Source organism: Dermacentor albipictus, chromosome 4, assembly GCF_038994185.2.
Source record: "Dermacentor albipictus isolate Rhodes 1998 colony chromosome 4, USDA_Dalb.pri_finalv2, whole genome shotgun sequence".
In the NCBI taxonomy this organism is placed as follows: domain Eukaryota; kingdom Metazoa; phylum Arthropoda; class Arachnida; order Ixodida; family Ixodidae; genus Dermacentor; species Dermacentor albipictus.
Genome location: NC_091824.1, coordinates 93,350,496 through 93,372,939, shown reverse-complemented (window position 1 = coordinate 93,372,939; position 22,444 = coordinate 93,350,496). Strand labels below are relative to the sequence as shown.

General features: G+C 43.3%; 1 protein-coding gene across 5 annotated transcripts; it reads left to right on the top strand.

Annotated features, from left to right (window-relative positions):
- Positions 1–1,387: 1,387 nt before the first annotated feature.
- GABPI (zinc finger DHHC-type palmitoyltransferase GABPI) lies at positions 1,388–22,411 on the top strand. 5 transcript variants are annotated; one of them, XM_065454048.1, is made up of 5 exons: positions 1,388–1,771; positions 2,123–2,377; positions 5,673–6,029; positions 9,131–9,307; positions 15,375–22,411. In XM_065454048.1, exons 1-5 carry the CDS (start codon positions 1,638–1,640, stop codon positions 15,397–15,399), a joined length of 948 nt encoding a protein of 315 aa, XP_065310120.1. In that variant the 5' UTR covers positions 1,388–1,637; the 3' UTR covers positions 15,400–22,411. The 5 variants fall into 5 exon arrangements, with proteins under 5 accessions (XP_065310120.1, XP_065310118.1, XP_065310121.1 ...); XM_065454046.1 differs by lacking the exon at positions 15,375–22,411 and adding an exon at positions 13,175–14,599 and having other exon boundaries at positions 1,390–1,703; XM_065454049.1 differs by lacking the exon at positions 15,375–22,411 and adding an exon at positions 13,175–14,599 and having other exon boundaries at positions 1,391–1,707.
- Positions 22,412–22,444: the final 33 nt, after the last annotated feature.

Here is a 22,444-nt window from a genome sequence, read left to right as displayed (position 1 = left end):
GGTGATGAAGAGTTGCGCTGTAAAAAATATGGCGTTATGGTCCCTTTTAGGCATGCAGGCCCAACGATAGCGAACATAAGCGTTCATTATCTTTGCTCGTTCGAGTGAACAGCTAGGACAATGCGTTAACTCTTCTCGGTATTTCCTCTGTCGATATCTTCCCAGCGTCAGCGATTCTTTAGCTCGGGAGCTCCTATCTTTGTATAATTGGCAACGGATCAAAAATCGTTTTTTCCGGCAACCCCTGCATCGATTTTGATAGGGATTGTCCCCTTTAAAAGAAAAAGTTAGCATCTAGTGCCTGTGGAAGTAGATTGTTTAGCCCATCAATTAAAAAAATTGATGAAAACTGCAGAATTTCGAAAAAGCTCATGTATTAGGTTTAAAAAACTCTTTAACGCAGCAACAAAAAGCGATATCACGACTCTGTAAACTGCACCAAATAATACATGTAAAGCGGTCAAAATTGTTGTATTGCACACCACTCTGAAATATATCACTAAATTGTGAGTAAGAGTTTTGCAAATCCGTCGTAAGCACTAACCATTTCACCTAAGCTGCAAATTCATAGATAAATGTTGTCCGCTTTATATGCTCTAGCAGATGCAGTTTACAAAACCACGACATCAGTTTGGTGCAGAGTTACGGGTTTGTAAACTTCATGCTTCAATTTTTTTGAAACTTACCAATTTTTGGAAAATTCTGTAAGCACTTCCAGGCCATAAATGTAAATTTCGCTTCTGAGGGTCACTAGAATTTAAAATTTTACTCTCAAATGCAGCAGATTTTGTTGAAGTCGTTCCAGCAATTGTATCATGAGTATTCCTGCGCTTTACATGTATTTGAATAAGAAAATCGCAGTTGTCCCCAAGCTTTCATGTGCGATTTTCAGACGATGCTACATGAAGGCGAAAAGGCGTAGAGAGAAGAAACTTCGCAGGAATCGAGCATACCTCATGCAAATAGTGGTAGAAGCATTGAACAGTGTAAAATTTAGTCATAACGGCCACAAACATCAATAATTATAGTTTATTGTGTAGGGTATGGCATCGTACCGTACGACTCGCACTGGTGGATCCTGAGCAAGGATGTTACATTTTAAACGTCCTTGATCCAGAGCAGGGGTTCTGATTAGCCTGGGGGGGCACGCCATCCGAACACATGCCTGCATTTCAACGCTGATTGTACTGCGCGTGCAGATTCTACCCGTACACAATTGCCGTTCACAACAGCGTCCATTCGGGTAAACCGCGCAAATAATTCCGTTTAATGTTTGTGTGCCGATTGCCAGATGGCGCTTTTTATTATTTAGCTTCTGGTGACCTTGTGGTACGTTTGTCTATGCAAAACACGAAACTTCATTATCAGGGCTCTAGCCATTGCTCTAGTGCAGTTTGTAGGTCTGCATGGGCCTGCAACCGTTGCGCGAGGAGGTTGTTCTGTGTTTACGGCGCTTGCGGCGCTCCCTTCCTTTCAACGTGACGACGAGATCCCTTGCTCCTCCCCTGTCCGCACCGCCCTCTCCCGTTGTCTGCAAATGCCGAGTGTACTGGAGCACTCGGGCGCTTTGCGTCTCAATGCCGTGTCGGGCGTATTATTCCGCAGCGCGATAGAAATCGAGTAATGACAGCGCTGCTATGAAAACTGGTCACAGTGGAATGCATGATGACGACCCTCTTTGTTGCTGCGAGTACATCTCCGAAGTAGGCGAGCGATCTCACATTTTGGCATGTCTATGCGACTGCGAAGCCTTAGATACCGCGTTTGACAGGCGAGTGCTCTTAATGCAATATTGTTCTTGCTTATCGATGTCAATGAGGTCCGTAGCGTTATCGCATTGAAGGAGCTTGCAGCCGTTCACCTGCGGAGTTGCTTCTTTGTGAGAACCGATGTGAGGCTGGTTCTGACGAGGAAACATGTCCCTGTGTTCGCCGGTGTTTTGCTGGTCCTCGCTCCGTCTTTCCTCAAGCTCTCGGCTGGCTGGTGTCTTGGCGCTAACCGGAAATATTCGAATGCACTCAACGTGATGTGGGCGTCAATAAAATTTCCTAATCGTTTTCGACGCTGCGTAGCGTGCTGATCGCGGGCTCACCTACCATTTGTTCCTTCTCGCTTACCGCAGGCTCCTGAAGTGCCGTCGGGTTCCCGCACCTCACTGGTCGCTCGTCAAAGACACGGTGATGGACCGGATTCGGGTGCCTTGGCTCGGTGGTGCGAAGCGGGTGGAGACTGATGTCATCTCGCCGATCATCCTCCTACCATCGGCCCTTTTACTGGCCTGCCATAGCTGGACAATGCTCATGATCACCTTTGCGGCACTGCCGTTTGCTCTCTTCTTCATACATCGGCGCTGTTCCAGGAACAGAACGAGAACGAAGTACGTAGCGTTTGTCTTGCGACGTTGAACGTAGTGACTTGAGGCATGGGCACCCATCAACCTTTTAACATTGTCTACTGATAGTACATTTTACTGTATTTGGACCGGTAGGTTAATCCGTGAGATTAAGTTCCGTGAAATGGGCCTTAGCTAACAAATTTGTGGCCCGGCCTTACGATCATTACATTTGCATGCCTCCTTGTGTCAGAGTGCCAACGAGCAGCTTGTAAATGGCACATTATAAGGGAGCATTTTGCCTCTTAAATGTATGTTAATTGAGTGCTGATTAAGTGTGCGCAGTTGAATTTGGTTTCTATTGTAGTTCTCGCAGTTATCAAGGAAGAGTGTCGAGACTGTATGTACTGGAGTGTAGAAATTGTAACGTAGATGTAACATGGTTTACACATCTCTTGTGTCAACATAGTGGTTGACAGTTGTGAAAAATGGCAGACATTTTGTTAATGTGCTGTCTACATAGTTCTTTAAAATATGCCTAAGGAATCTCTAAGTATGTGCAAGAGGCTGAATTTCACACGGAAAACCAAACATACCCCTGCAATATGTCTCATTAATGTTTGTTTTTGTTTTATCATACTAGGTTGTTTTACGTTTACCTCTGCAATATATTGTTTATTGCAAAAAAACTATGGACCATAATGGCAGTAGAGTGTGTGCCCAAAGCGAGCAAAAGTGTACGCAGTGGCGTAGCTAGGTCGTCTGGCACCCGGGGCCCTTAGCTCTTCTGTCACCCCCCCCCCAGGTGTAGTCGAGGAAGGCGAGGATATGGACAATTTTTGGGTGTCTTCAGACGTATATGACACCCCCCCCCCCCCCCCCCACGGCTGGCCCCGTGCACCCGGGGCCCCCGGCCCCCCCTGTTGCTACGCCACTGAGTGTACGTAAGGTTATCTTCCATTAATTCAGCCTAATCAGTACAGATAATTGGTTAAAGTTATATCGGTGTCACACGGTCATGTTCGGTCGTGATCAAGCCCTCTCTGGCTCAAAATTCTTGACCACGATTGGCCCCCTCCCACAGCATGTGCAAAAGCTAGTCATGACCAATATGTTCGATCCAGATTGGGCTCGATTGCAATCAAACGTGCACCGTGTGACCCCCACATAATATTGTTGTTTATATTTACCAGTGGATTCAACATACGCAATAAAATCAACTTTCAGTTGCATGAAATACCTCACAGTGGTGCTAAGTTCTGATGATGCAATGCAATAATTCACTACAAGGCCTGTGCAATGTTGTCATTGTACAAAGAAAACTGTTTTGTGAGTCTAAGTCCAGCTTTGTCTAGGGTTGATGTTTTGCAAAGGCTTACAACTTGCAGAGTATCAGCAGCCAAGGAAGCCTACTGACAAAATCGTGTGCATGCTAGTGGGTGTACAGACAGCAGTCATACTTCCAGTGCCTTATCAACCAGGCTTCCTTACCTAATATGAGGACAACATGGATGTTCGTAAATAATTTATGAAGCACCCAAGTTATTGGTGGCTCTTAACTCATGCTGAACTAGTGAATTTACCCTGCTGCTTGTACTTTGTCAGGCAATGGGGGTAGCCACATGCTGTCATATGCTCATCATATATGTGGACTGCCATATGTTAGTATACACTATTGCATGCCCTTGGTGCAATGCAATGGATTCAGTATAGTTGTGCTCATACCATTTGCCGCTTCACTTACCAGGCATCACCAGGCCTGCTTCACTGAGGTGCAACAGTGGCAGCTTCTTATAACAGTAGTGTTACCCGCCGTGGTTGCTCAGTGGCTATGGTGTTGGGCTGCTGAGCACGAGGTCGCGGGATCGAATCCCGGCCACGGCGGCCGCATTTCGATGGGGGCGAAATGCGAAAACACCCGTGTGCTTATATTTAGGTGCACGTTAAAGAACCCCAGGTGGTCAAAATTTCCGGAGTCCTCCACTACGGCGTGCCTCATAATCAGAAAGTGGTTTTGGCACGTAAAACCCCAAATATTATTATTATAACAGTAGTGTTTGTGGGCTCTTGACTTGCTTGAATGCGTCTGGAGCCGCTGGCATCTAACATAACATGTTCAGCAGATAGTGGTTTACGTCAGTGCATAGTGGCTACTGGAGAATCATCACATCTGGTGAGCAGTGTGCCTTCACATAATTATTTATGCATCAGAAACACTTACAGAATCATTTGATGTTTGCCCAAGGGTTAAGTACTGTGTTTTGTCCTTTAGTCAAGGCACATGATTTTTATAATTATTATGCAAGTGTAGAGCAACTGGTACGCTTTGATAAAAGTTTGAGGTACGTATGTACTAGACCTGGATCACGGTGGTCACCCGCCATGGTGTGGATCAAATCTTGGTTGCCACGGCTGCATTTCGATGGGAGCGAAATGCAAAAACGCCCTTGTACCATGCATTGGGTGCACATTAAGTAAAACCTCAGGTGGTCAAAATGAATCCGCAGTCCCCCACTATGGTGCGCTCTGTAATTAGACTGTGGTCTTGGCACATAAAACCCCTGAATATAATTCATTTTTTTTATTATTTCTGTGTCGCAACCCTCAAGTCACTCCAGGGTTTTAAACCCGTATGCTTAAGGATCATATGATGCATAGTGTAATCTTGTCGAGCCTATCATTCTAAACACTGTTGGAGGTATGAAAAGGAAGAGTTGCAGTTCCAAGTCTCCACAGTTATGCAAACTATTGCTCCCTTTGTTAAGCATTTCTCTGTACATATTCATGTGTAATTAATCTATAAAATTTTTTTCTTTCATGATCCGTTCAGTAAAGGGCATGCTTGCATCAAAGACTGCCTGCATAACAAGTCAGAAGTAGGCTAATTTTCAGGACAAGTGGTTGAAAATCTGAAGTTTAGTTGCGTAAAATGCTAAAACTGATGTAAATGTTTGTAAGCTCTACCACAAGTGCAAACAACCCTTTCCCATTGAGTTGATGTCCTATTCCCTTAAATTTCTGATCAGAATAGCAGAGGTGCTGGGTGCATACATGGAAAGCAGTAACATGTCACCAGTGCAGGCACACAAGACACTAGGCCGACTTACACTGCGAGAAACCATAAAATATAATACTAGAAAAAGTTGGGTATGTTTGTGAGCTACTAATGTTGTTAAATGTTGAGTTTCTTTGCAATGAGACACGTAGAATTACAGTGCTAACTTTGGCATGTGAACACCACAGTGCCCATGATCTTCTTGTTTTCTCACTGAATGAAAGTTACTTTGAGAAAACATCTTGCACTCTTGTTCCATGACTCCCTGTCTATCTCTTGTTGCAGGTTCTTCCTGTCATGGACTGTGTCATCCCTAGTGGTGCTGCTCGGCGTATTCCAGCTTGAAGTGGTACCTTACCTGGAGATTCTCTTCTCTGAGAACACTGTGCTCATGCTGGCAGTTGGCTTCACCTGTCTGTGTGCATACTGGGTACACAACTGCCCGCCTGATGTCCTGGCTCCAAGTATCACCGCAGAGCCTGTGGGCAAGTCGGCTGAAGCGACAGCATGCAGTGTCAGTGTGCCCTACACAGAGACTGAGGATTCCAAGTGCTCTGTGTGCCAAGTGGTGCAGCCACCACGCTGCAGCCATTGCCACCTCTGTGGTCGCTGCTTCCTCAAGAGGGATCACCACTGTGTCTGGTGAGCTATGCGCTTTTGCCAGCAAAAGCCATTCAGCAACTTGCTACTTGCTTTGTAGGGTTAATAAGCTTGTGCGGTAAGCAAACTCTGGCATCACAAGCGGCATCCCACATTTGTGTGCCCACATAAGGCATGAGCCAACCAGAATGGTTTGTGCTCCTGAAAGCAAATAAATGAAAACACGAATGGAAACACTCAGAAAGGGCATTTGTTGCTCTTTGTGTACATCTGTGCCAGCTAGACAAATTGCAAGGAATAGCTCCGTGAAGTGATTACACTAAGAAGTAAAAAATAATGTTCAACTTGTCACGTGAGCTTACTGAGTGAATGTTTACCCATGCCAGAACCTGAGGCCTAGGTCGCGAGTGGTTTGGCTCACTGGAATAAGCCATATACGAACAATCGCATTTGCCCATGGTGGTACCATGCTCTCAAAATGAATGGGGCAGTCATGTAAAGCTCACTGAACCATTGAAAGAGTAAGGAAGCAAATTCCTCTTATACTGCCTGAACCAGCAGTGGAATGCTTAAAACATTTACCGTTGTAGCTGCCTAAATCTGACAAATTGGCTCCTGCTGTCATGTGTATGTCAAACGCATTCACGTGGAGAACTTCTTCCAGGAATAATGGCAGGTGCCATCCGTGACGCCGTTTTTGGCAAGCCTTCCCTTCCTCCCTCCTGAGCACCAAGGTCGCGTGCTTCCTCCGAGCAGATGCACACACGAAGGCTGGGCACTTCTTCCTCCCCGGGGATGGTGGAGCATTTGTATATACTGAGTGGGGAGGTCCAAGGAACCATGCCGCCTGATTGAAAGTGTGACGTAATGGTCACGTGGTGCACTCTCCTTCCAGCAGGGATGCGGATTTCTCCCAATGTGAATACTGCTTCATGCATCGAAGACGTGTATCAGGAGATGTGAAAGAGTGAAGCATCTCTGTGGCTTATAGTCATCATCATCATCAGCCTGGTTACGCCCACTGCAGGGCAAAGGCCTCTCCCATATTTCTCCAACAAGTATTATAGTATTGACGGCTAACCTTGTAATATCAAAAGGTTATGAACCTTATGGCTGTGACAGGTGTCATAATACGTAAAATATAAATGCTCCATGCTGTCACAGCCTTCTTCAGCTAAATGAATGAACATGGCTTTGAAAGAATACGAATACAAGCCGATACATTGTTGCTCTTTAATTGTCCCTTAAAAATTGCAAGTTAAAACCGATAAAGTTAAAGCACCTTTAAGCTTGAGTGGAACTGTATTAACAATGATAACCCCAACCATGCATGCAAGTGTGCACATTGCTGCTGGTAGCAGGTTTGTCACAAAATGTAAAAGCTTACGCATGCAACAAAAACAGCAACAGGAACATGACCAAAAAATGTGGCAACTAAACATGAAAGGGTGCTTTAATATGTTGTTGCATGCAAAGTGCTCTCTTACGTGGCACTCAAATAGTGCTGAGTGAGGATCTTAAACCAATAAAATCTTGTGAAGGCTGCCACATAAAATTATCTGTGTCCTGTAGCAGCATTCCTGTCGCTTCAGAGAATGCTTTGTATAGCACAGCATGGCCGATATTGCTTCATCTGCTGTCTGTAGGGTAGCTTTAGAAACAGTGTGTCCAAATTTCGCAGATGCTGTTTGACCTGCATGCAACAGCAGTCGGGTTCAGTGCATGTGTAGTGCCCAAGAGCAGCTTTTTTGATTGTGCTAAGGCTCGTTTTAGCATATGCAAGCCGTTTGCATCCACAATTTCTAAAACTCTGATACGGTGGATTTTCACTAATTCAACCCTGACAAGACCGACGAAGTTAATTCAATTATCTAGTGAGTCGAATTAAACAAGATGAGTAAAAAATGTCAACATATCACCGATTTAATGACAGTATTTGCCAGAGTCTAACATGCCCCCGAATCAATTGCATAGCCACATTCTTTATGTTCAAAGTAGAAAACTAATGTAGAAGTGACACTAAACGCCTAAATTGAGTAGAAATTTAGTGCGCACCTGACTGCTTAGCAAGAAAATTGTGTTTCACAATGGCAGCCTGCTTTCCTAAAGTTTGGTTCGCCACACTGTTTTAAAGTCAGCTTTGCCGCAATACATCCGTGTTCAGCGGTAAAGCGTATAAACGCTGCAAAGGCAGTTTTGATTTCTTGACCTATTGCACCGTGCAGGCAATCCTAGGCCCCATTTTCATGAAGAAAAAAAAAAGCCGCGCATTATAATCGGGTAAATAATGTAATCAGACATTGTGACATACGGTTGCTGCTTGAAAATCTTCCCAGGGCAGGCCAAAAATAGGCGTTTTTGATTGGAGATGACGTATGTTCAATGCTTTCCCTGTACTCAAAGCGCCACAAAAGTGGGTGCTGCTGCTATTGCAGTCGCTACAGCGGTCACCATTGGGGTCGGTTTGCGAATGTGTAACCAGCCAAGTTGAAATGATCCAGCAAAGGCCAATTTTAGGATTGAAATAACAAAAGTTAGGGCCCATAGAAGGTCTTGGTGCTGGACGGGGCCTTTGGACAGGATCGAATTAATTTAAGCCTACTGTAGAATGTTGTAATCAACTTACTAAAGTTCAGTAGCACAGATGTAAGAAGAAATTTGCTAAGGAGTGTAGTAGAGAGTGAGAAGTGCTGAAACGAGTATCTCGAATGAAATGGATTGGGTCATGACTGCTGTGCCACCAACACTAGTTCATATTGATTCGAATTGTTTACACCTTTATCAGCTTCTTTTTTTTAAGTAAGGGATAAATTATTGTTTTCCTGTGGTTCTCAGGTCATAGTTTGCCGCAAATATCTGGTGTTCTGTAACACATTATTTTCCAGTGCCTTGAAAGTAAAATCGATGATTGCTACATGAGTGTTTCAGAGGAAGACCACATAGCATAGCTATTGTACTGGAAAGTTGCAAAACCATGTTGCTTACCTTGGGATATGCTTATTGATGTACAGATGTTTTAGTGCACGGTGAGAGGCCCAAAGAATGCATTGATTACTTGCCACTTTGTGGAGTGGTCAGTGACCATTTCTCAGGTGTATTCTGTGTTGTGCTAAGCACATTGCTTTTGAATCATGTGGTGCCAGGTTGGACACGTGCATTGGTGAAAAAAACCACCGAGCTTTCATCCTTGGCCTGGTTGGCCTGCTGGTGTCTCTGGTGTACGGCGCAAACCTTACCCTGACTACTGTCTGTCGGCCAAAGATGCTTTGGGACACTTTTCTCATTCCGGACAACTGCTTCGAGGTTTATGAGGACATTCAGTGAGTGCACTTTCTTTGTGGCTGCATGCAAAACTTTCTTACCCATCTAAAAAAGTATAACTAACCTCCCTCCATGTTTGTAATAAGACAGAATTTTTTAAATTCTGGCTTTTAAACCTGACAACATTAAGAACACCTTGAAGCTGCAGAAATGCAATATCAGCCTGTCAACCGATAAAAAAAAAATGTTAAAAAATTACCAAAGCAATCTCAAAGTTAAACCTCGTCGAATACTCGCATAATGCTTATACTCTTCCAGTGGCAAACGCTCTCGCCATACTTCTGGCCACGAGACCACTAATTGTTATTCCAAAAGCAACATTGCTGTTCATTGGCAGGTTTGCAATGGCACATGGCCATGTTTTCATTTCCTTTTTTTCATGTTCGATATGCATAGAGACGGCAGATCGGACCATATTTCTGCCTAAAATCATGATTAGCTGAGGTAAAAACATGTTTCAATCAATTCAGCTGCACCGCTCATTTTATGCGCCTCGTGCTCTTCAAGCACATTTTTCAAGGTGGCAGAACTCGTATAGATGACTAATAAAAGTTATATGCGTGTTGTCAAACCACTGTAATAGTAATAATTAGTAAAGTGCTGAATATTCAACCCTTCACCTTTTATCTGCAAGATTGCAAAGCAGACCTCAAAATGGCAGATCTTTGCGCGACATAATTCCCTGTGGTGGCATGTACAGTCAATCAGAAAAGTCTACGGACCACGAGATCCGAGAAAAAACTGAATATCTCCACAGCCTCACAATGCAGCCTGGTATTTGCATTTCCAGCCTCCACTAGTACATGTAAGCAACACTATGGTGTGTGGGCAGCTTTACTGGCTACTGTTAAAGGCTGCTCAGGAATTTTCAATGTTTTCATGGGGTCCTGTGGTCCGTAAACTTTTGTTGTCGGCTGTGCATTCGGTGGTCAAAAGTATGGCCGCCAGAGGTAGTGAGGAGAAAACAAATTTCTTTCTAGAACCCAAAATCGGAGTACAGTCTGGTCATTGCAAACATTGCAATGCATTAGTTAGTTTCGTGTCCTTGGTTTGAGTTTCCAGGAAACTTGTTCTTGCAGAACCCCTGGTTCACACACGTTTCATTATGGGTCTACAGTGTATGACAGTTAACGAGCTCCAAAGCTGCTCTTTGTTCTTGCAGCTTTGTCTGGCCACATCAGGTAGTAGTACCACTGCTCTATAACACTTCTTTCATTGAGGCCATAAAGCAAGAATAAGCAGTAAAGACACCTAATTAGGGAGTTTTAGATTTTGCATATGCAAAGTTAGGAGATGCAAACTGCCGAGCTTACAAAAGAATGCAAAATGGTGTACGAAAGAAATCAGGCTGGGCATGGCACTTTGTGTAGACCAGTTTGCATCTGCAAAATCTAAATGTCCCTATTGATAGCTCATGCAGACGAGATAATGTCACAGAGGGAGAGAAGTTTAAAACAGTTACAGAGTGCACGCTACTGTTAGCCACTCTCGATGGAACACCAAGGAAGAATATTAATTTCAGCTGGATGGGTAAATGGTACATTAAGCTTACGAAATACCAAAAAGCTCACTTAACCTGAGTGGAAACTTGGTAAGTAAAAGAAAGAGGGGCATGAACGAAAGACAAATGGTGATGGCACCTTCAAAGTTCTCACACCATCTCCTCGTGATGTCATGGATTTTGACAGTGGCTTCTTGAGCCCTTTAAATAGTCCATCGATTAATAAGAATTGCTTTGCATTTCAGAGCAACCAAAGACTGTTGCTACAAATGACCCAAACACACAGAAAAAGTTGGCAATCCATGCCAAATTTTAAGGAGTAGCGAGGCCTTCTTTTTCTGTGCTTGATCAATGTCTTTTTGCTGAAGAAATGCAAAAAGAGCCATGAAACAAAAATATTTTCTTTTTATTCCAGATGGGTTTAGCATCGCTGTATATTGTCTTCATAAACTGAAATAATTTAGCCTTCTTGAGAATTGCAAAGTGCATGTAATGCATACCCCTGTGTTCGCTAGATGGAAAAATCGAAAAAACCATGCATGCCAAAGCGTCAAAATGGCCCGTTGAGTGAAAAAGCTGGGCGGTGCCTGTAGCAGCGAATCTGGCTCGTACCTTGACGGAGCAGAGTAGGCAAAAGGAAACACATGCTGCTGTGGTATTGTGTGACGGGAGAGGGCATCCCAGCAATGCCGCATCACCTTCACTCTCACTCTTGGAAGCCTGTGTCAATTGCGCATTCCTGGTCTGCATAAGTTCTCGCCTGCATTCTAACTGCGCCTCAGTAAGGCCAAATCACAAAGCACTGTCTCAATGCACTCGTTTGCCCATGAGTGCTTCATAACCCTGGACAACTTGGCGGTGCTCAATTGGACATTAATACTTTCGCATTCACTAGTAACTGACCATTTTGTGAAATTATTTCTCACAATGTTTTCGCTATCTTTATAGAAACTCACCCCTTATGTAATGCCCTTACGGGGGACTTTTAAGGTAATAAACTGAACTGAATTCACAACTCATAAGAAGTGCTTAGGAAAGTTTCTTTGGATTGTTTTGCTGAAAATCAAAGCACCAAACTCATGGACGAAAGAAAAAGGGGTGCTTAGGTTTTAGTAAATACGGTGATACACGTGAAGTGTATATGCATTGCTAAATGTCCGTAGTAACATTTGCCATAGTAACATTGTAACGTAGTAACATTGGGAAACTGTTCTTGGTATTATGCTTTTTTATTTGCAAAACTCTTGAAGCACTACTTACGTGGTAGCACACAGGGGCTGTTGTTAAATTTGTCAGTGCTGTGTAATTATTAAATCCTTGATGATGAGTGAACTTCTAGAAATTAAGTTTAAAACTGAAGGGGCATTGTCAAAAAAATCGATCTACAGTCTGTTGCCCATGCCCCTAATACATTGATTGCTGAGGCAAATGGTAGCACGAGATTCCCTCTGGTAGTCTTTTTACAAATCTTCACAACACACATGGTGGAGCATGTATTTGTGGCACCAATTCGCCCGTATGCAGGTGCTTGTACTGTCCTCGCCAAATGGCACTGCCATGCTAAGATCGATAGCTACAGTGCACAAACAGAAGGGGAGAAGTTAATGTCACAACCAAGTACAGGCTAATTGGTGGTAAACAACCTGGGGTCATCAAAAATGGAGTGAAGGAAACAGAGACAGTAAATTGGGTGAAAAAGATGAGAACAAAAGAAGATCTTGTGGAGCTTTATAAGGATGGTAAGCAATAAATTGGGGGAAAAAAAAGTGTACTACAACACAAAGGGTAGTGTCTTTCTTTTGGAAACCTGAGCTGGCCGCCCAAGAATAAGAACATACAGGAGCAAATATTCATCGCAAGGTTAGACCTGCATCTGGTGCTGAAAATATCCAGAGATGACTCCGGACATTATAATGGATGTGAAATTTCCAGCCAGGCAGAACCATAGGGAACAACCTCCTTCCAAAAGCGCTAGGATTCAAAGCTGATGGCAGTTTTCACTGGCCAGCAGTGAAGAGCAGCAAGGGATGATTGGATCATTGGTGAGAAGAAAAAGAGGGGCAGGGGAGAGATGGAGATGGAATTGTCAGAGAGGTTGGTGATATTATAAGAAAAGGTAAGGATAGGTAGAATGCTAAATTAGACACACGGCCTAGGTGTCTGTTTGTTGCCACCCTAACTCAAAGGGGAATGCCATTAGCGATCATCATCACTATGGGTACAAATGCTTGAAGCATGCTGACATTAATCTAGTTATGCTGGAGTTCTTCCTCCAATCCATTCTTGTTCTGTGGCCCCACTGACTGGAGCACTGGAGAGACTGCTGTGCTGATGCTTGCACATCGTCTGTCTATTACTTCTGCAGCATATCACTGTGTTTCGTGTCCGCCGTGTACGCACTGCTGGTGGCCATCCCGGTGGCACTTATGCTTCTCCAGCAGCTCTGGCTCGTCGCCATCAACACAACAATCTACGAGATGCGTCGGCACAGGATTGGCATTCACAGCCACGGTGTCTGCAACAACTGCCGCTCCTTCTGGTGTCCCAGTTGGAGGTAGCCTGTGCTGCTCCGTGTGACAAGTCCTGGTGTTATCGTTTCTCTTGTGATCCCCTGTCACTTCCAGACGACTATATTTATTTGCCATCACGGTCCATGGCGTCTTGCAAAATGTGTAGTTACTCATTCTTATCAGCTTGTGGCTGCATGCTGCCTTTATGCAAGCTCAGACCAGACCGAGGATCTACTCTATCACATGAGGGCCAAGCATGTGGTGCTCCAAGTACATGTTCAACATGCTCGAGGAGTACCGAGGCACACTTGTGAGTGCATGAAACTTATTCAAGCATGTCTTAACTTCTGCCTGGTTTATTTATGTGCTGCTTGCTTCAGGTCGTTTGTAAAGCTTAATGAAGTGTTATGTAGCATGTGCTCATTTCTTAGAGGGCATTAAGGGTATATGGTTTAAGTCTGTGGTTGCTTTGAGCGTTGAAACCAACATACTCAAGAGCTAGTCATAGCTCATCCGTGAATTGTGTGCAGTCCAGACTGCACTTATTTTGTAGTGGTGTGACTGCATCACCTCCACATAAGTACAGATATATACTTACTTATGTATGGATGTTCTGTTCATAGTGATGTTTGGGAATTCTCTGCTACGAACATTGCTAAAGCTGTTTGGGAACCATTAGCTAGAACGTTTATGATCAACTGCTTCAGTAAGGGTAAAGTCAGAATCTTTTGACATGTTTAAGCCATATAGACATTCAGCTTTTACCAAGTCTTAAACAGATGGAAGATCTTGAATGTAAGACATTCCCTTTAATAACCCACCAAAGGTATTGCAAAGGCATTCAAGAGAGCAGTAGGCAGCTAAGAGTGCGCTAGGCAGCTAAGAGCGCAGGCTCTCATTGCTGTATTTAAGACTTTCCCTCAGGAATTACTGTTAGCTTCAACGATCTCTTATTACTGTTTTTTCTTCGTGATATAGCTCTTGTGAAATTTAATGCCTCGTGTATGGTCTTTCAGTTTGTGTTTCGATCAAGTTGTGAAAACCAGCTGTGGTTGCCTTGAATGATAATGTTGCCTGTGATAGGCATGTACATAACTAAGTCAGGAATGTGTTCTTCCTTGCTTACTTCCTTGTAACGATTTTTGTGTTTACAGAGAGCTGCACTTGTGGCTTTTCACAAGTATTATACATGTGGAATGTTCCGTCTGTGTCAAGTACTTCATACTTGTCTTACTGTGCCGCGAAATGCAGCGAAATAAAAACAACTTACTTCAAAAGTACACATTGCTTTATTACCAAAAATAACTGCCTCAACAGATCTTAAAACGATGCGAGTGTGGACACAGAAATAGTGAAAATGTTTATTCATGACAATAGACATAAAAAAAAGTAGAGTAGCCCTCTATGACAAGAGTTGTGTAGAAGAATTAAGCTAAGCACTGAAGTGCTGCAAGAACTCTGGACACAAGCACCGAGGGAGGAACAAAAATAGGAGGGAGCGTGAAGTCACGCAGCCAGCTTTTGCAAATCAGTTCTCTGTGAAGTTGCCCACTGCACCTTCTTTTCCTCTCCTGTGGCTCTAAAGGTTGGCCCTTCGTGTGACCCCTCTGCCTTGGCATACGGTCTCCATGAACTTGGTTTAGAATTGGTTTCTAGTAGGTTTCAATCATTGTGCACATGATTGGGTGCTCTATGCACATTTTATCCCAGTATGCTTCTGCAGCTTTGGTTGTTTCTTGCAACGACACCCAAAGCTATTGAGACATGGTCACATGCTGGGCTGCCTTCAATTTTGTTTCACATTTTCATGCTCCCTCACAATTTGTTTCCTTCTTCCATGTATACAAGGCCTGAGAATGTGCTCTGTTCCATTCAATCACTTTCTACACATACTGCGATCAATTGGAATAATATATCTGGCTGGCGAGGGCCATTGCTTATCACTCTGCGCAAATTGTTGAGAGTCGAGCTTTTTTCTTCTTTTTTTGTGTGATAGTGGACTTGAACACCCACTAAACTGCACTCCTTTATGAGTTCTTATAACATTGCATGCAGGTTTTCTTGGAATATGCCCAACTGAAAAGATTACCAACGTCGAGCTATGTGAGTAATGCTGTCACAGTGACCTGAAAGATACACAACCTTTCAAGCAAAAGAGAGAATTGGCAAGTTTTTCCATAATTGCTCTGATTCTTAGGTTGTTTCAATAAGGTTTAAAATTTCATGGCTCCTTAGAGTTGAGCTGAATGTAACATGATACAGGTGATGGCCAGCACAATGGTCTGCCAAGCAACGTTCCACACAGATGCTAGAGCATGTGTACAAACAAAAAATATCAACTTAGTTACAAAAATATCAGCAAAAAAGAAGGGTATTGTGGCTAGGAGCAGCAGCCTGCCGCATTTTCTGCAAAGGGACTGATCAGAGTGTGCTCAAATAAAGACGCTGCGCATCTGGCACTATCAAGAGATAAGGCGTGTACACACTCCAATGTGTAATATTTGCATGGATCAACACAAATCAGGTGCGCCCTTCGTGACAATACAAATGACAGCATTCAGCATATGCCATTGTCAGCAATATACCAGACATACTGGACTTAATATAAGCCTTTGGGCATTGTACCTTGACCTCAGAAGGCAGAGGCAGCTATCGCAAGCCTCAACTGTAGTGACCATTGCCTATCACTCCTAGGCGATTCCTCAGATAAAAATTCCTTAACCAGGTGCTTTCAGCACTTGAGTAGGGCCGCGTTTCTCAACTGCTTATTGCAGGAATAGTGCAAGGAATGCAACTGAGGTGCTGTGACCCCTTCACTTCAAGGGCTGCACTTTCCTTCTATTTGTGGAGTCGAAGAGCTTCAAGTCGAGGCCCAATACAAAAGTTAGACAGTGTCAAGTTTCACTGCATTTTACTTTCATATTCACAAATATAGCTCGACTCCAGTCTCTTCAACTTGAGTAGTGCCGTCGCTCAACTGAGGAGGTCTGTGCATTCCAATAACGCTCCCTGCAATCTCCTGTGTTGAGTTACTTGAAAGACACACCTCCACTTCAGTCAGTACCTTTGCTCAAACACTGGAAGTGGGCAATTACAAAATTGTTTGGAAATATTTTAGGAGCCTTACTAAAGTGCAGTGAATACTTCAATTTCCAGGTTAATAGGCATTCCGGAACATTCAGCATATTCAAAGCTTATTGTGGATGCGGACGTAAATTGTTGCCACACACAAGCATGTGCATGACAATGCTTTGTGCACATTCCAACTGTACTAGGTAAGTAACGCGAGTACAGCAAGTGTTGGGAGGAACAGTGCTATAAAATGTAGAGCCAGAAAGCACAATTTGGAGTTTTGTGAATGTGAACATGCAAGTTTCTCCTGGTCTGTGCAGTCAATGTGACTGACGATGGTTTTCAGCAAAAGCGTTGAGCAAATTGCCAACTGCCACATGGTCTTCTTGCTCCTTTATTTGGCACAGCTGGTAATATGGTGTCATGCTCTTACAGTCAGCCAAATGTGCAGAAAAAGTTTTTTTCAGCCCACTTGTAATAGCACTGTGATGATACACTTGGTTTCCATACATTCAAGAAGTTTCATACTATTACTAGAGGGTCATCTGATGCTACAATTGTCGAACTACTATCTGAATCGTTGGAAGTACATGGATTTCTCTATGACTTGAACTGCATCTGTCAAGAACACATTAAATCATTTTTAGAATGATGTAGAGCTTGCAGCAGTTTGTGTAGAAAAATTCTTAAAGGGGCCCTGAACCACCCCTCAGGCTTGGTGAAATAACATAGTCAGCAGGCAGCAAAAGCTGCTGTGAACATCTCAGATAAGTTTTGTTGTCTGTCGTATGCGGTGCGTGGAGCTTGCAAGTGGATTGTGAAGTTACCTTGCTCTGAAACGCTCTTTTCACAGGAAGGCCCTGTCCACACTATTCTAGACGCGCTATTTTGACGTTCCCTTAGATGGCTGCTATTGGCCAATAGCTGACATCCAAGCTGCAGTCGGCTACATGGCGTAGATACCACGGCCACCGTGAGGTGCCGCCACTAGTCCACTGGCTAAGCCCACTGCGGCTCGCTGAGGACAACCACGTTTGGCTTATTTTTAGTGTGTCGTAGGCACCAAAGGTGGAAGTCGTGGCATCTACATTAACATCCAAAATGAAATATGAACTTTGCACCGCGGTGACATTCAGATGGCGGATTGTTGTGGGCATGCCCCACTGCACCTTCGGGAGCACAGCGGAGGCCGTGTTTGATTGCCAATAACTCTGCTTCTGCTGAACGCATTGAAGTACTTTTTGTGGCAATGTATTTTCTGAAATAGCCTATTTTCACTTCAAATGCCTTTCTCCACTTCGGTAAAAAGTGGTTCAGGGCCCCTTTAATGTGTCCTGACAAATAATTTTCAAGGACTAAGAATAACACTATAAACAACACCCTGTTGTCAACCGTGCGGAAGCTTTTTTCACTGCTCAAAAAAAAAGGGGGGGGGGGGGAAGGCTTGGTGACCAAACAACCTCAACTTGGCTAGGTTGCTATGTTGGATACAGTTGAATTCAACATTCTGTTGAATTTTGCCGTGTTGGCATTTTACGCCAATCGGGAGGCCTTAGGAGCCCTTATGCCTACTAAAGTTTAACATGAAATGCATAAATCCAAGCTAAAAAAATTTGGTGTCATGACCTCTTTAAATGTTTTGTGCACACAGTTAATTCAATAATTCACATTATTGCTGTGTGAATGATAACAGCCTTTTAGCATGTGTGTGTCCCTAACAGCAATAATATTTTAACAGTAACACTCAAAATTAGTAATTATACTTGCAAATTTAATCGCAAATTTTTTGTAGTAACTATGAAAATTGTCAAATTAGAGGCTAAACAACACTACTCATTGCTTTAAAGCATTTTTAATTAATAATGAGCTTCTGGTTAATGAGAATCCATGGTAAGCGATCAACACGGGACACAAAGCACATAAATGACGAAAAAAACATTGGCAGCTTTACATTCTTACAGTGCTGATTGCCTGCCATAGATTTGAGATTTCAACCCACTGAAATTGGTCCATGAGCCACAAGGACAAAGTTTAGACATGGTAACTTCTAATCATTCCTATGCTTGCTGAACCATCATACTGGCACCATATACAGTACAAACACTAAATCCACATTTTCTTCTAGTAATCTTGCAAGTTGTGTGCAGAAGCACACTAACCATGGGTAAGCTCAACCTTAGTTACTGCCTGCCACAGTGTTGCAATGTCCCGGGAAAAACAATCGTAGCAATTCCATTAACTGTGGCAAAATGGGCATACAAATGCTTTTAGGTTTTTCTTTTATCTGAGCAAAACTGCGACAGGCCTTCAAGGAACACTAAAGGCAAATATCATCATCATCCAGGCTGATGATGGTGATGAAAAGCAAATATTAAGCAGCGCGGACTGATAAAATGCCATTCCATAAGCCTTGCAGCAGCTGTTTCATGCCAAAAGACCTAGTTTAGGAGAAAATCACGTTTGAAGGGTCCGCATATCTTTAGTGCAATTCAACTGCCCATCCGCGAGCAAAGAGTGGTGACATTGCATATGCAATCACTGCCCTTTACTGCAGACGTTGAGTAAAGCGGCACCCGGCAGACGACGCTACAGTTTTTTGCTCAAAACGCGAACACGTGGCCATGGAAAAAGCAAGCCCAGAAAAAGTGTTTGATTCGCCACTGCAGCTGCTCTTGTTGAAGTGTTGGGGACCGTTCGGGCATCCCGCAACATCACATGGACATTCTCTGCTACTTTCAGTTTGTGTGAGTTTCACAAGCAGAAAAACCAGCCAGCACTACGCTATAACTAAACTACTGAAACACGAAAGTGCAAGCAGTGTAGAGTCAAGTGAAAGCGAAACCTTTAGTCTGCCCAAGTCGTCGTTGAGGGTAATGTCAAGGAGTTTTTTTTTTTTTTCTATAAATATCAAATAGAGCTGGACAAGTAGCACTTTCTTCCATCTTGTAATGAAATGCAATTATATTTTATTAAGAGTGGTTGAGTAACAGCAACAAAATTATACTGAGCAGTGTCTGCATCACTAGGCTAGTACTTGAATGTCCTGGGGGAGCCTCAAATTGTCCTGTATTTACCTGAATTTCTCAACTACTAAAGCTCTTTGTGGCAATACTGATTCCTTAGACGTCCTCAAGCATTACTCTATCACTTTAGCCTGACTTCATATTTGTCTTTAGTGTCCCTTTAACTGAGATTCAGCTTAGTCATTGTTAGCATGCCTCCATGTAAGTGGGGTACTCACATGAAACTATATGGCTATAAATTTATGTTAGCTTAATGAACTATTCTGCATAATTCAGCCACATTCAAGAGTCTCATTGGTTGCACTCGCATACTTCGGCTTGCTAAGTCGCAAGTTTAAATATGAAATCTTTAATGATTTTGTTTAATGATGGCAAATAATGCACAGGTGCATCAGTCATGCCCCAAACACAGGCAGTCAGCTTCCTAAAGTACAATAAGAGTACTAGGCAGTTTTCTGAGGCATTTGGTGATACCACAACCACTGCATATAAAGCATACAATGTATAAAGCCTCTAATAAAAAAAGTTAAAGCAATGCCATGTGGCTTCATCATCCTTGTGTGCTTGGGACGACTGCTGTCAGAAGATGCATGCACTTCTTTCCTTCTGTAATGCTATGTGTGCCACCTGTTGAATGTGCAATAGGTTGAGTTGCTGTATGAGGTTTCACTAATATTTCCAAGATCGTGCTGTTGCTATGACTGAAAATGTACAGAAAAATGTGTTTCTTGGAGGTGTGTGGCAGCCCCTTAAAGGCTAAATGCAGCAAAATATTGGACAGCATAATGAGGCTATTTACAGAAACAGCTTCCATGCAAAATTTTACTATTTAAATGAGTGGATGTGTCACGAAAAGCTTGTAAAGGTGAACATTTCTGATGAGAGGGGGGATGCAGTGGAGGGAGCAACAACGCTGCCATTACCACTTGCAGGAAATTGGGGAGAACCAGAAGGTGCCTGTGCCATCGGCTTAGGTGCTATTCGGCCACCAATAAAAGAATTCTACAATTTCCAGTCCTACAGCTTTGTGAACAATGCTTCAATATTATATAGTACCATATTTTCCAGTCTATAAGTCGCACCTTTGTACAATTCGCATCCCCCTCAAAACGGCAGTTTTGAAGGGGGGGAGGGGAGTGAATGTAAATAGGTCACACCAGTGTATAACACCTGTTCATTCGGTAAGCGATTTGGGGGGGAGTGGGAGGGGTAAAAAGAAGTTAGTGATGTTTCACTTCGTGAATGCGGGTCACGTGCAAGCGTATCGGTGCCATTCCTATAAAATTACGATAGCAATAATATGGACATTCCAGGCGTATTTCTGCCATTGTGGTCACTGTAATGTTCCTTATAAAGTCCAAAGGCGATAACATCGTCCCCACGTGCTGTATGCTGTATATGCGAGTGAGCGCTTGAAACGGTAAGCCAAATCGCGCACAAGGGAGGAAAGTGGGAAGGCAGCACGGAGAGGGGGGAGCTTGTACCATGGCTGCAACTGCGTAGTTTGCACAGCGGCGTGCACTGCATCTTGAAAGCTATCTCTAGATGCGACGACTTCGTAGTCAGTCAACTCGCGGTCAGCCTGCTGCTACTTGCGTTGCTGCTCTGTGCTTCTCGCACGGCGCTCGACAACTCGATCACGAGAAGAACCCGGCACCTCCATAGCATGCATGCACCCCGTAGCAACTGCCAGAGGTGGCCAACCCAGCGCGCTTCACATGGCCATAGCATCCAATCCGATTTTGACGGCAGTATTTTTCGAGAAAAAGAAAAAAAGACTTATGCAAGTCGCATGGACATTCAGAAAAAGCTGCGACTTATACACCAAGGAATACGGTAGTACTAATTTATAAATGATTTTGCCAAAGTGGAAATTTTACTGCAGCTGGTCTTTAAGATGGTGAACGTCATGCAGCTGCTGCTGGAGGTCCCGTGGAGATATTGAGGCAACGTTACTATCACAAAATTAAATGCTGAAAGGAAAGGAGATGGAGAAAGGACATTTGGCACTGCAACTTTTCTTTCATGGGCTTTTAATTTAACAATGAATTAAAACATCTTCTAGCCTGCTGTCTTGTTTTCCCCCTTGCCTCTTATGCCACTATACTTTATGCCACAACATTCACTTTCACGCTCATGTTGACCCCCCTTCCCCTTCTCGATACTCCTAGGTTGAAATAACAATGTTGCCTGATTGCACCGTAATACATCTGTAATGAAGACTTCTAGAATGCCAAAGCAGTCACTTTCAGCATCTGTCAAATTATTAGTACAACATTTGTGAATGAGCATAAGTGCAGCCTGCTGTCTGATATCACCTCTAGTGAATGGCATTTCTCACATAACACCTGAGCTTGTTTTTTCCCAAAAACTTAAGCTGAGCAACTTGGTAGGGATTTGCGATTTCAGTTGTGAATCCCTACCAATTTGCTTTGTGTTGTCCTTCTTGTTCCTAGAGTTTTCCAAACTACGAAGGGTACATGCTCTATACGAGCTAGGTTTATGGTTGCACTTACTGCAGTACATTCTCACGACATGGCCCCAGGACATGCAGCCACTAACAACTCACTAAGGAATATTTTATTTGACGTTTCGTCACTCCCGTTGTTGCATTGCTAAAATTAGCCTGTTTTAGAGCACACGCCGATGCAAGTGCTTGTCTGTGAAAGTAAAAAAAAAATCTTCAGCACGATAGTCGGAGATAGTCTGGTCTTACAAAATTAGATATGTTAGAAGAATGCCAGTTTGACAAGAACTTCAGAGGAACCATGTAGTTCCACCTTCAGATGACCCAAATCAATTATGCACATCCAAGTAAGATTGAATCAATGGAAGCAGACAGCAGCACTTGTTCCCTTCTCATTAGGCTACTTTTACCTTTCACGGGCTGACCACAGGTAAATTTATCATTGTTCATGCCTATTTAGACGTTACTATTTGACACTTGCACACCTCTATATCCTTGGCCTATAAAAAAAATAATGTTTCTTGCTTTTGCCACAGCATAATCATAATGCGGCCACTGTCACA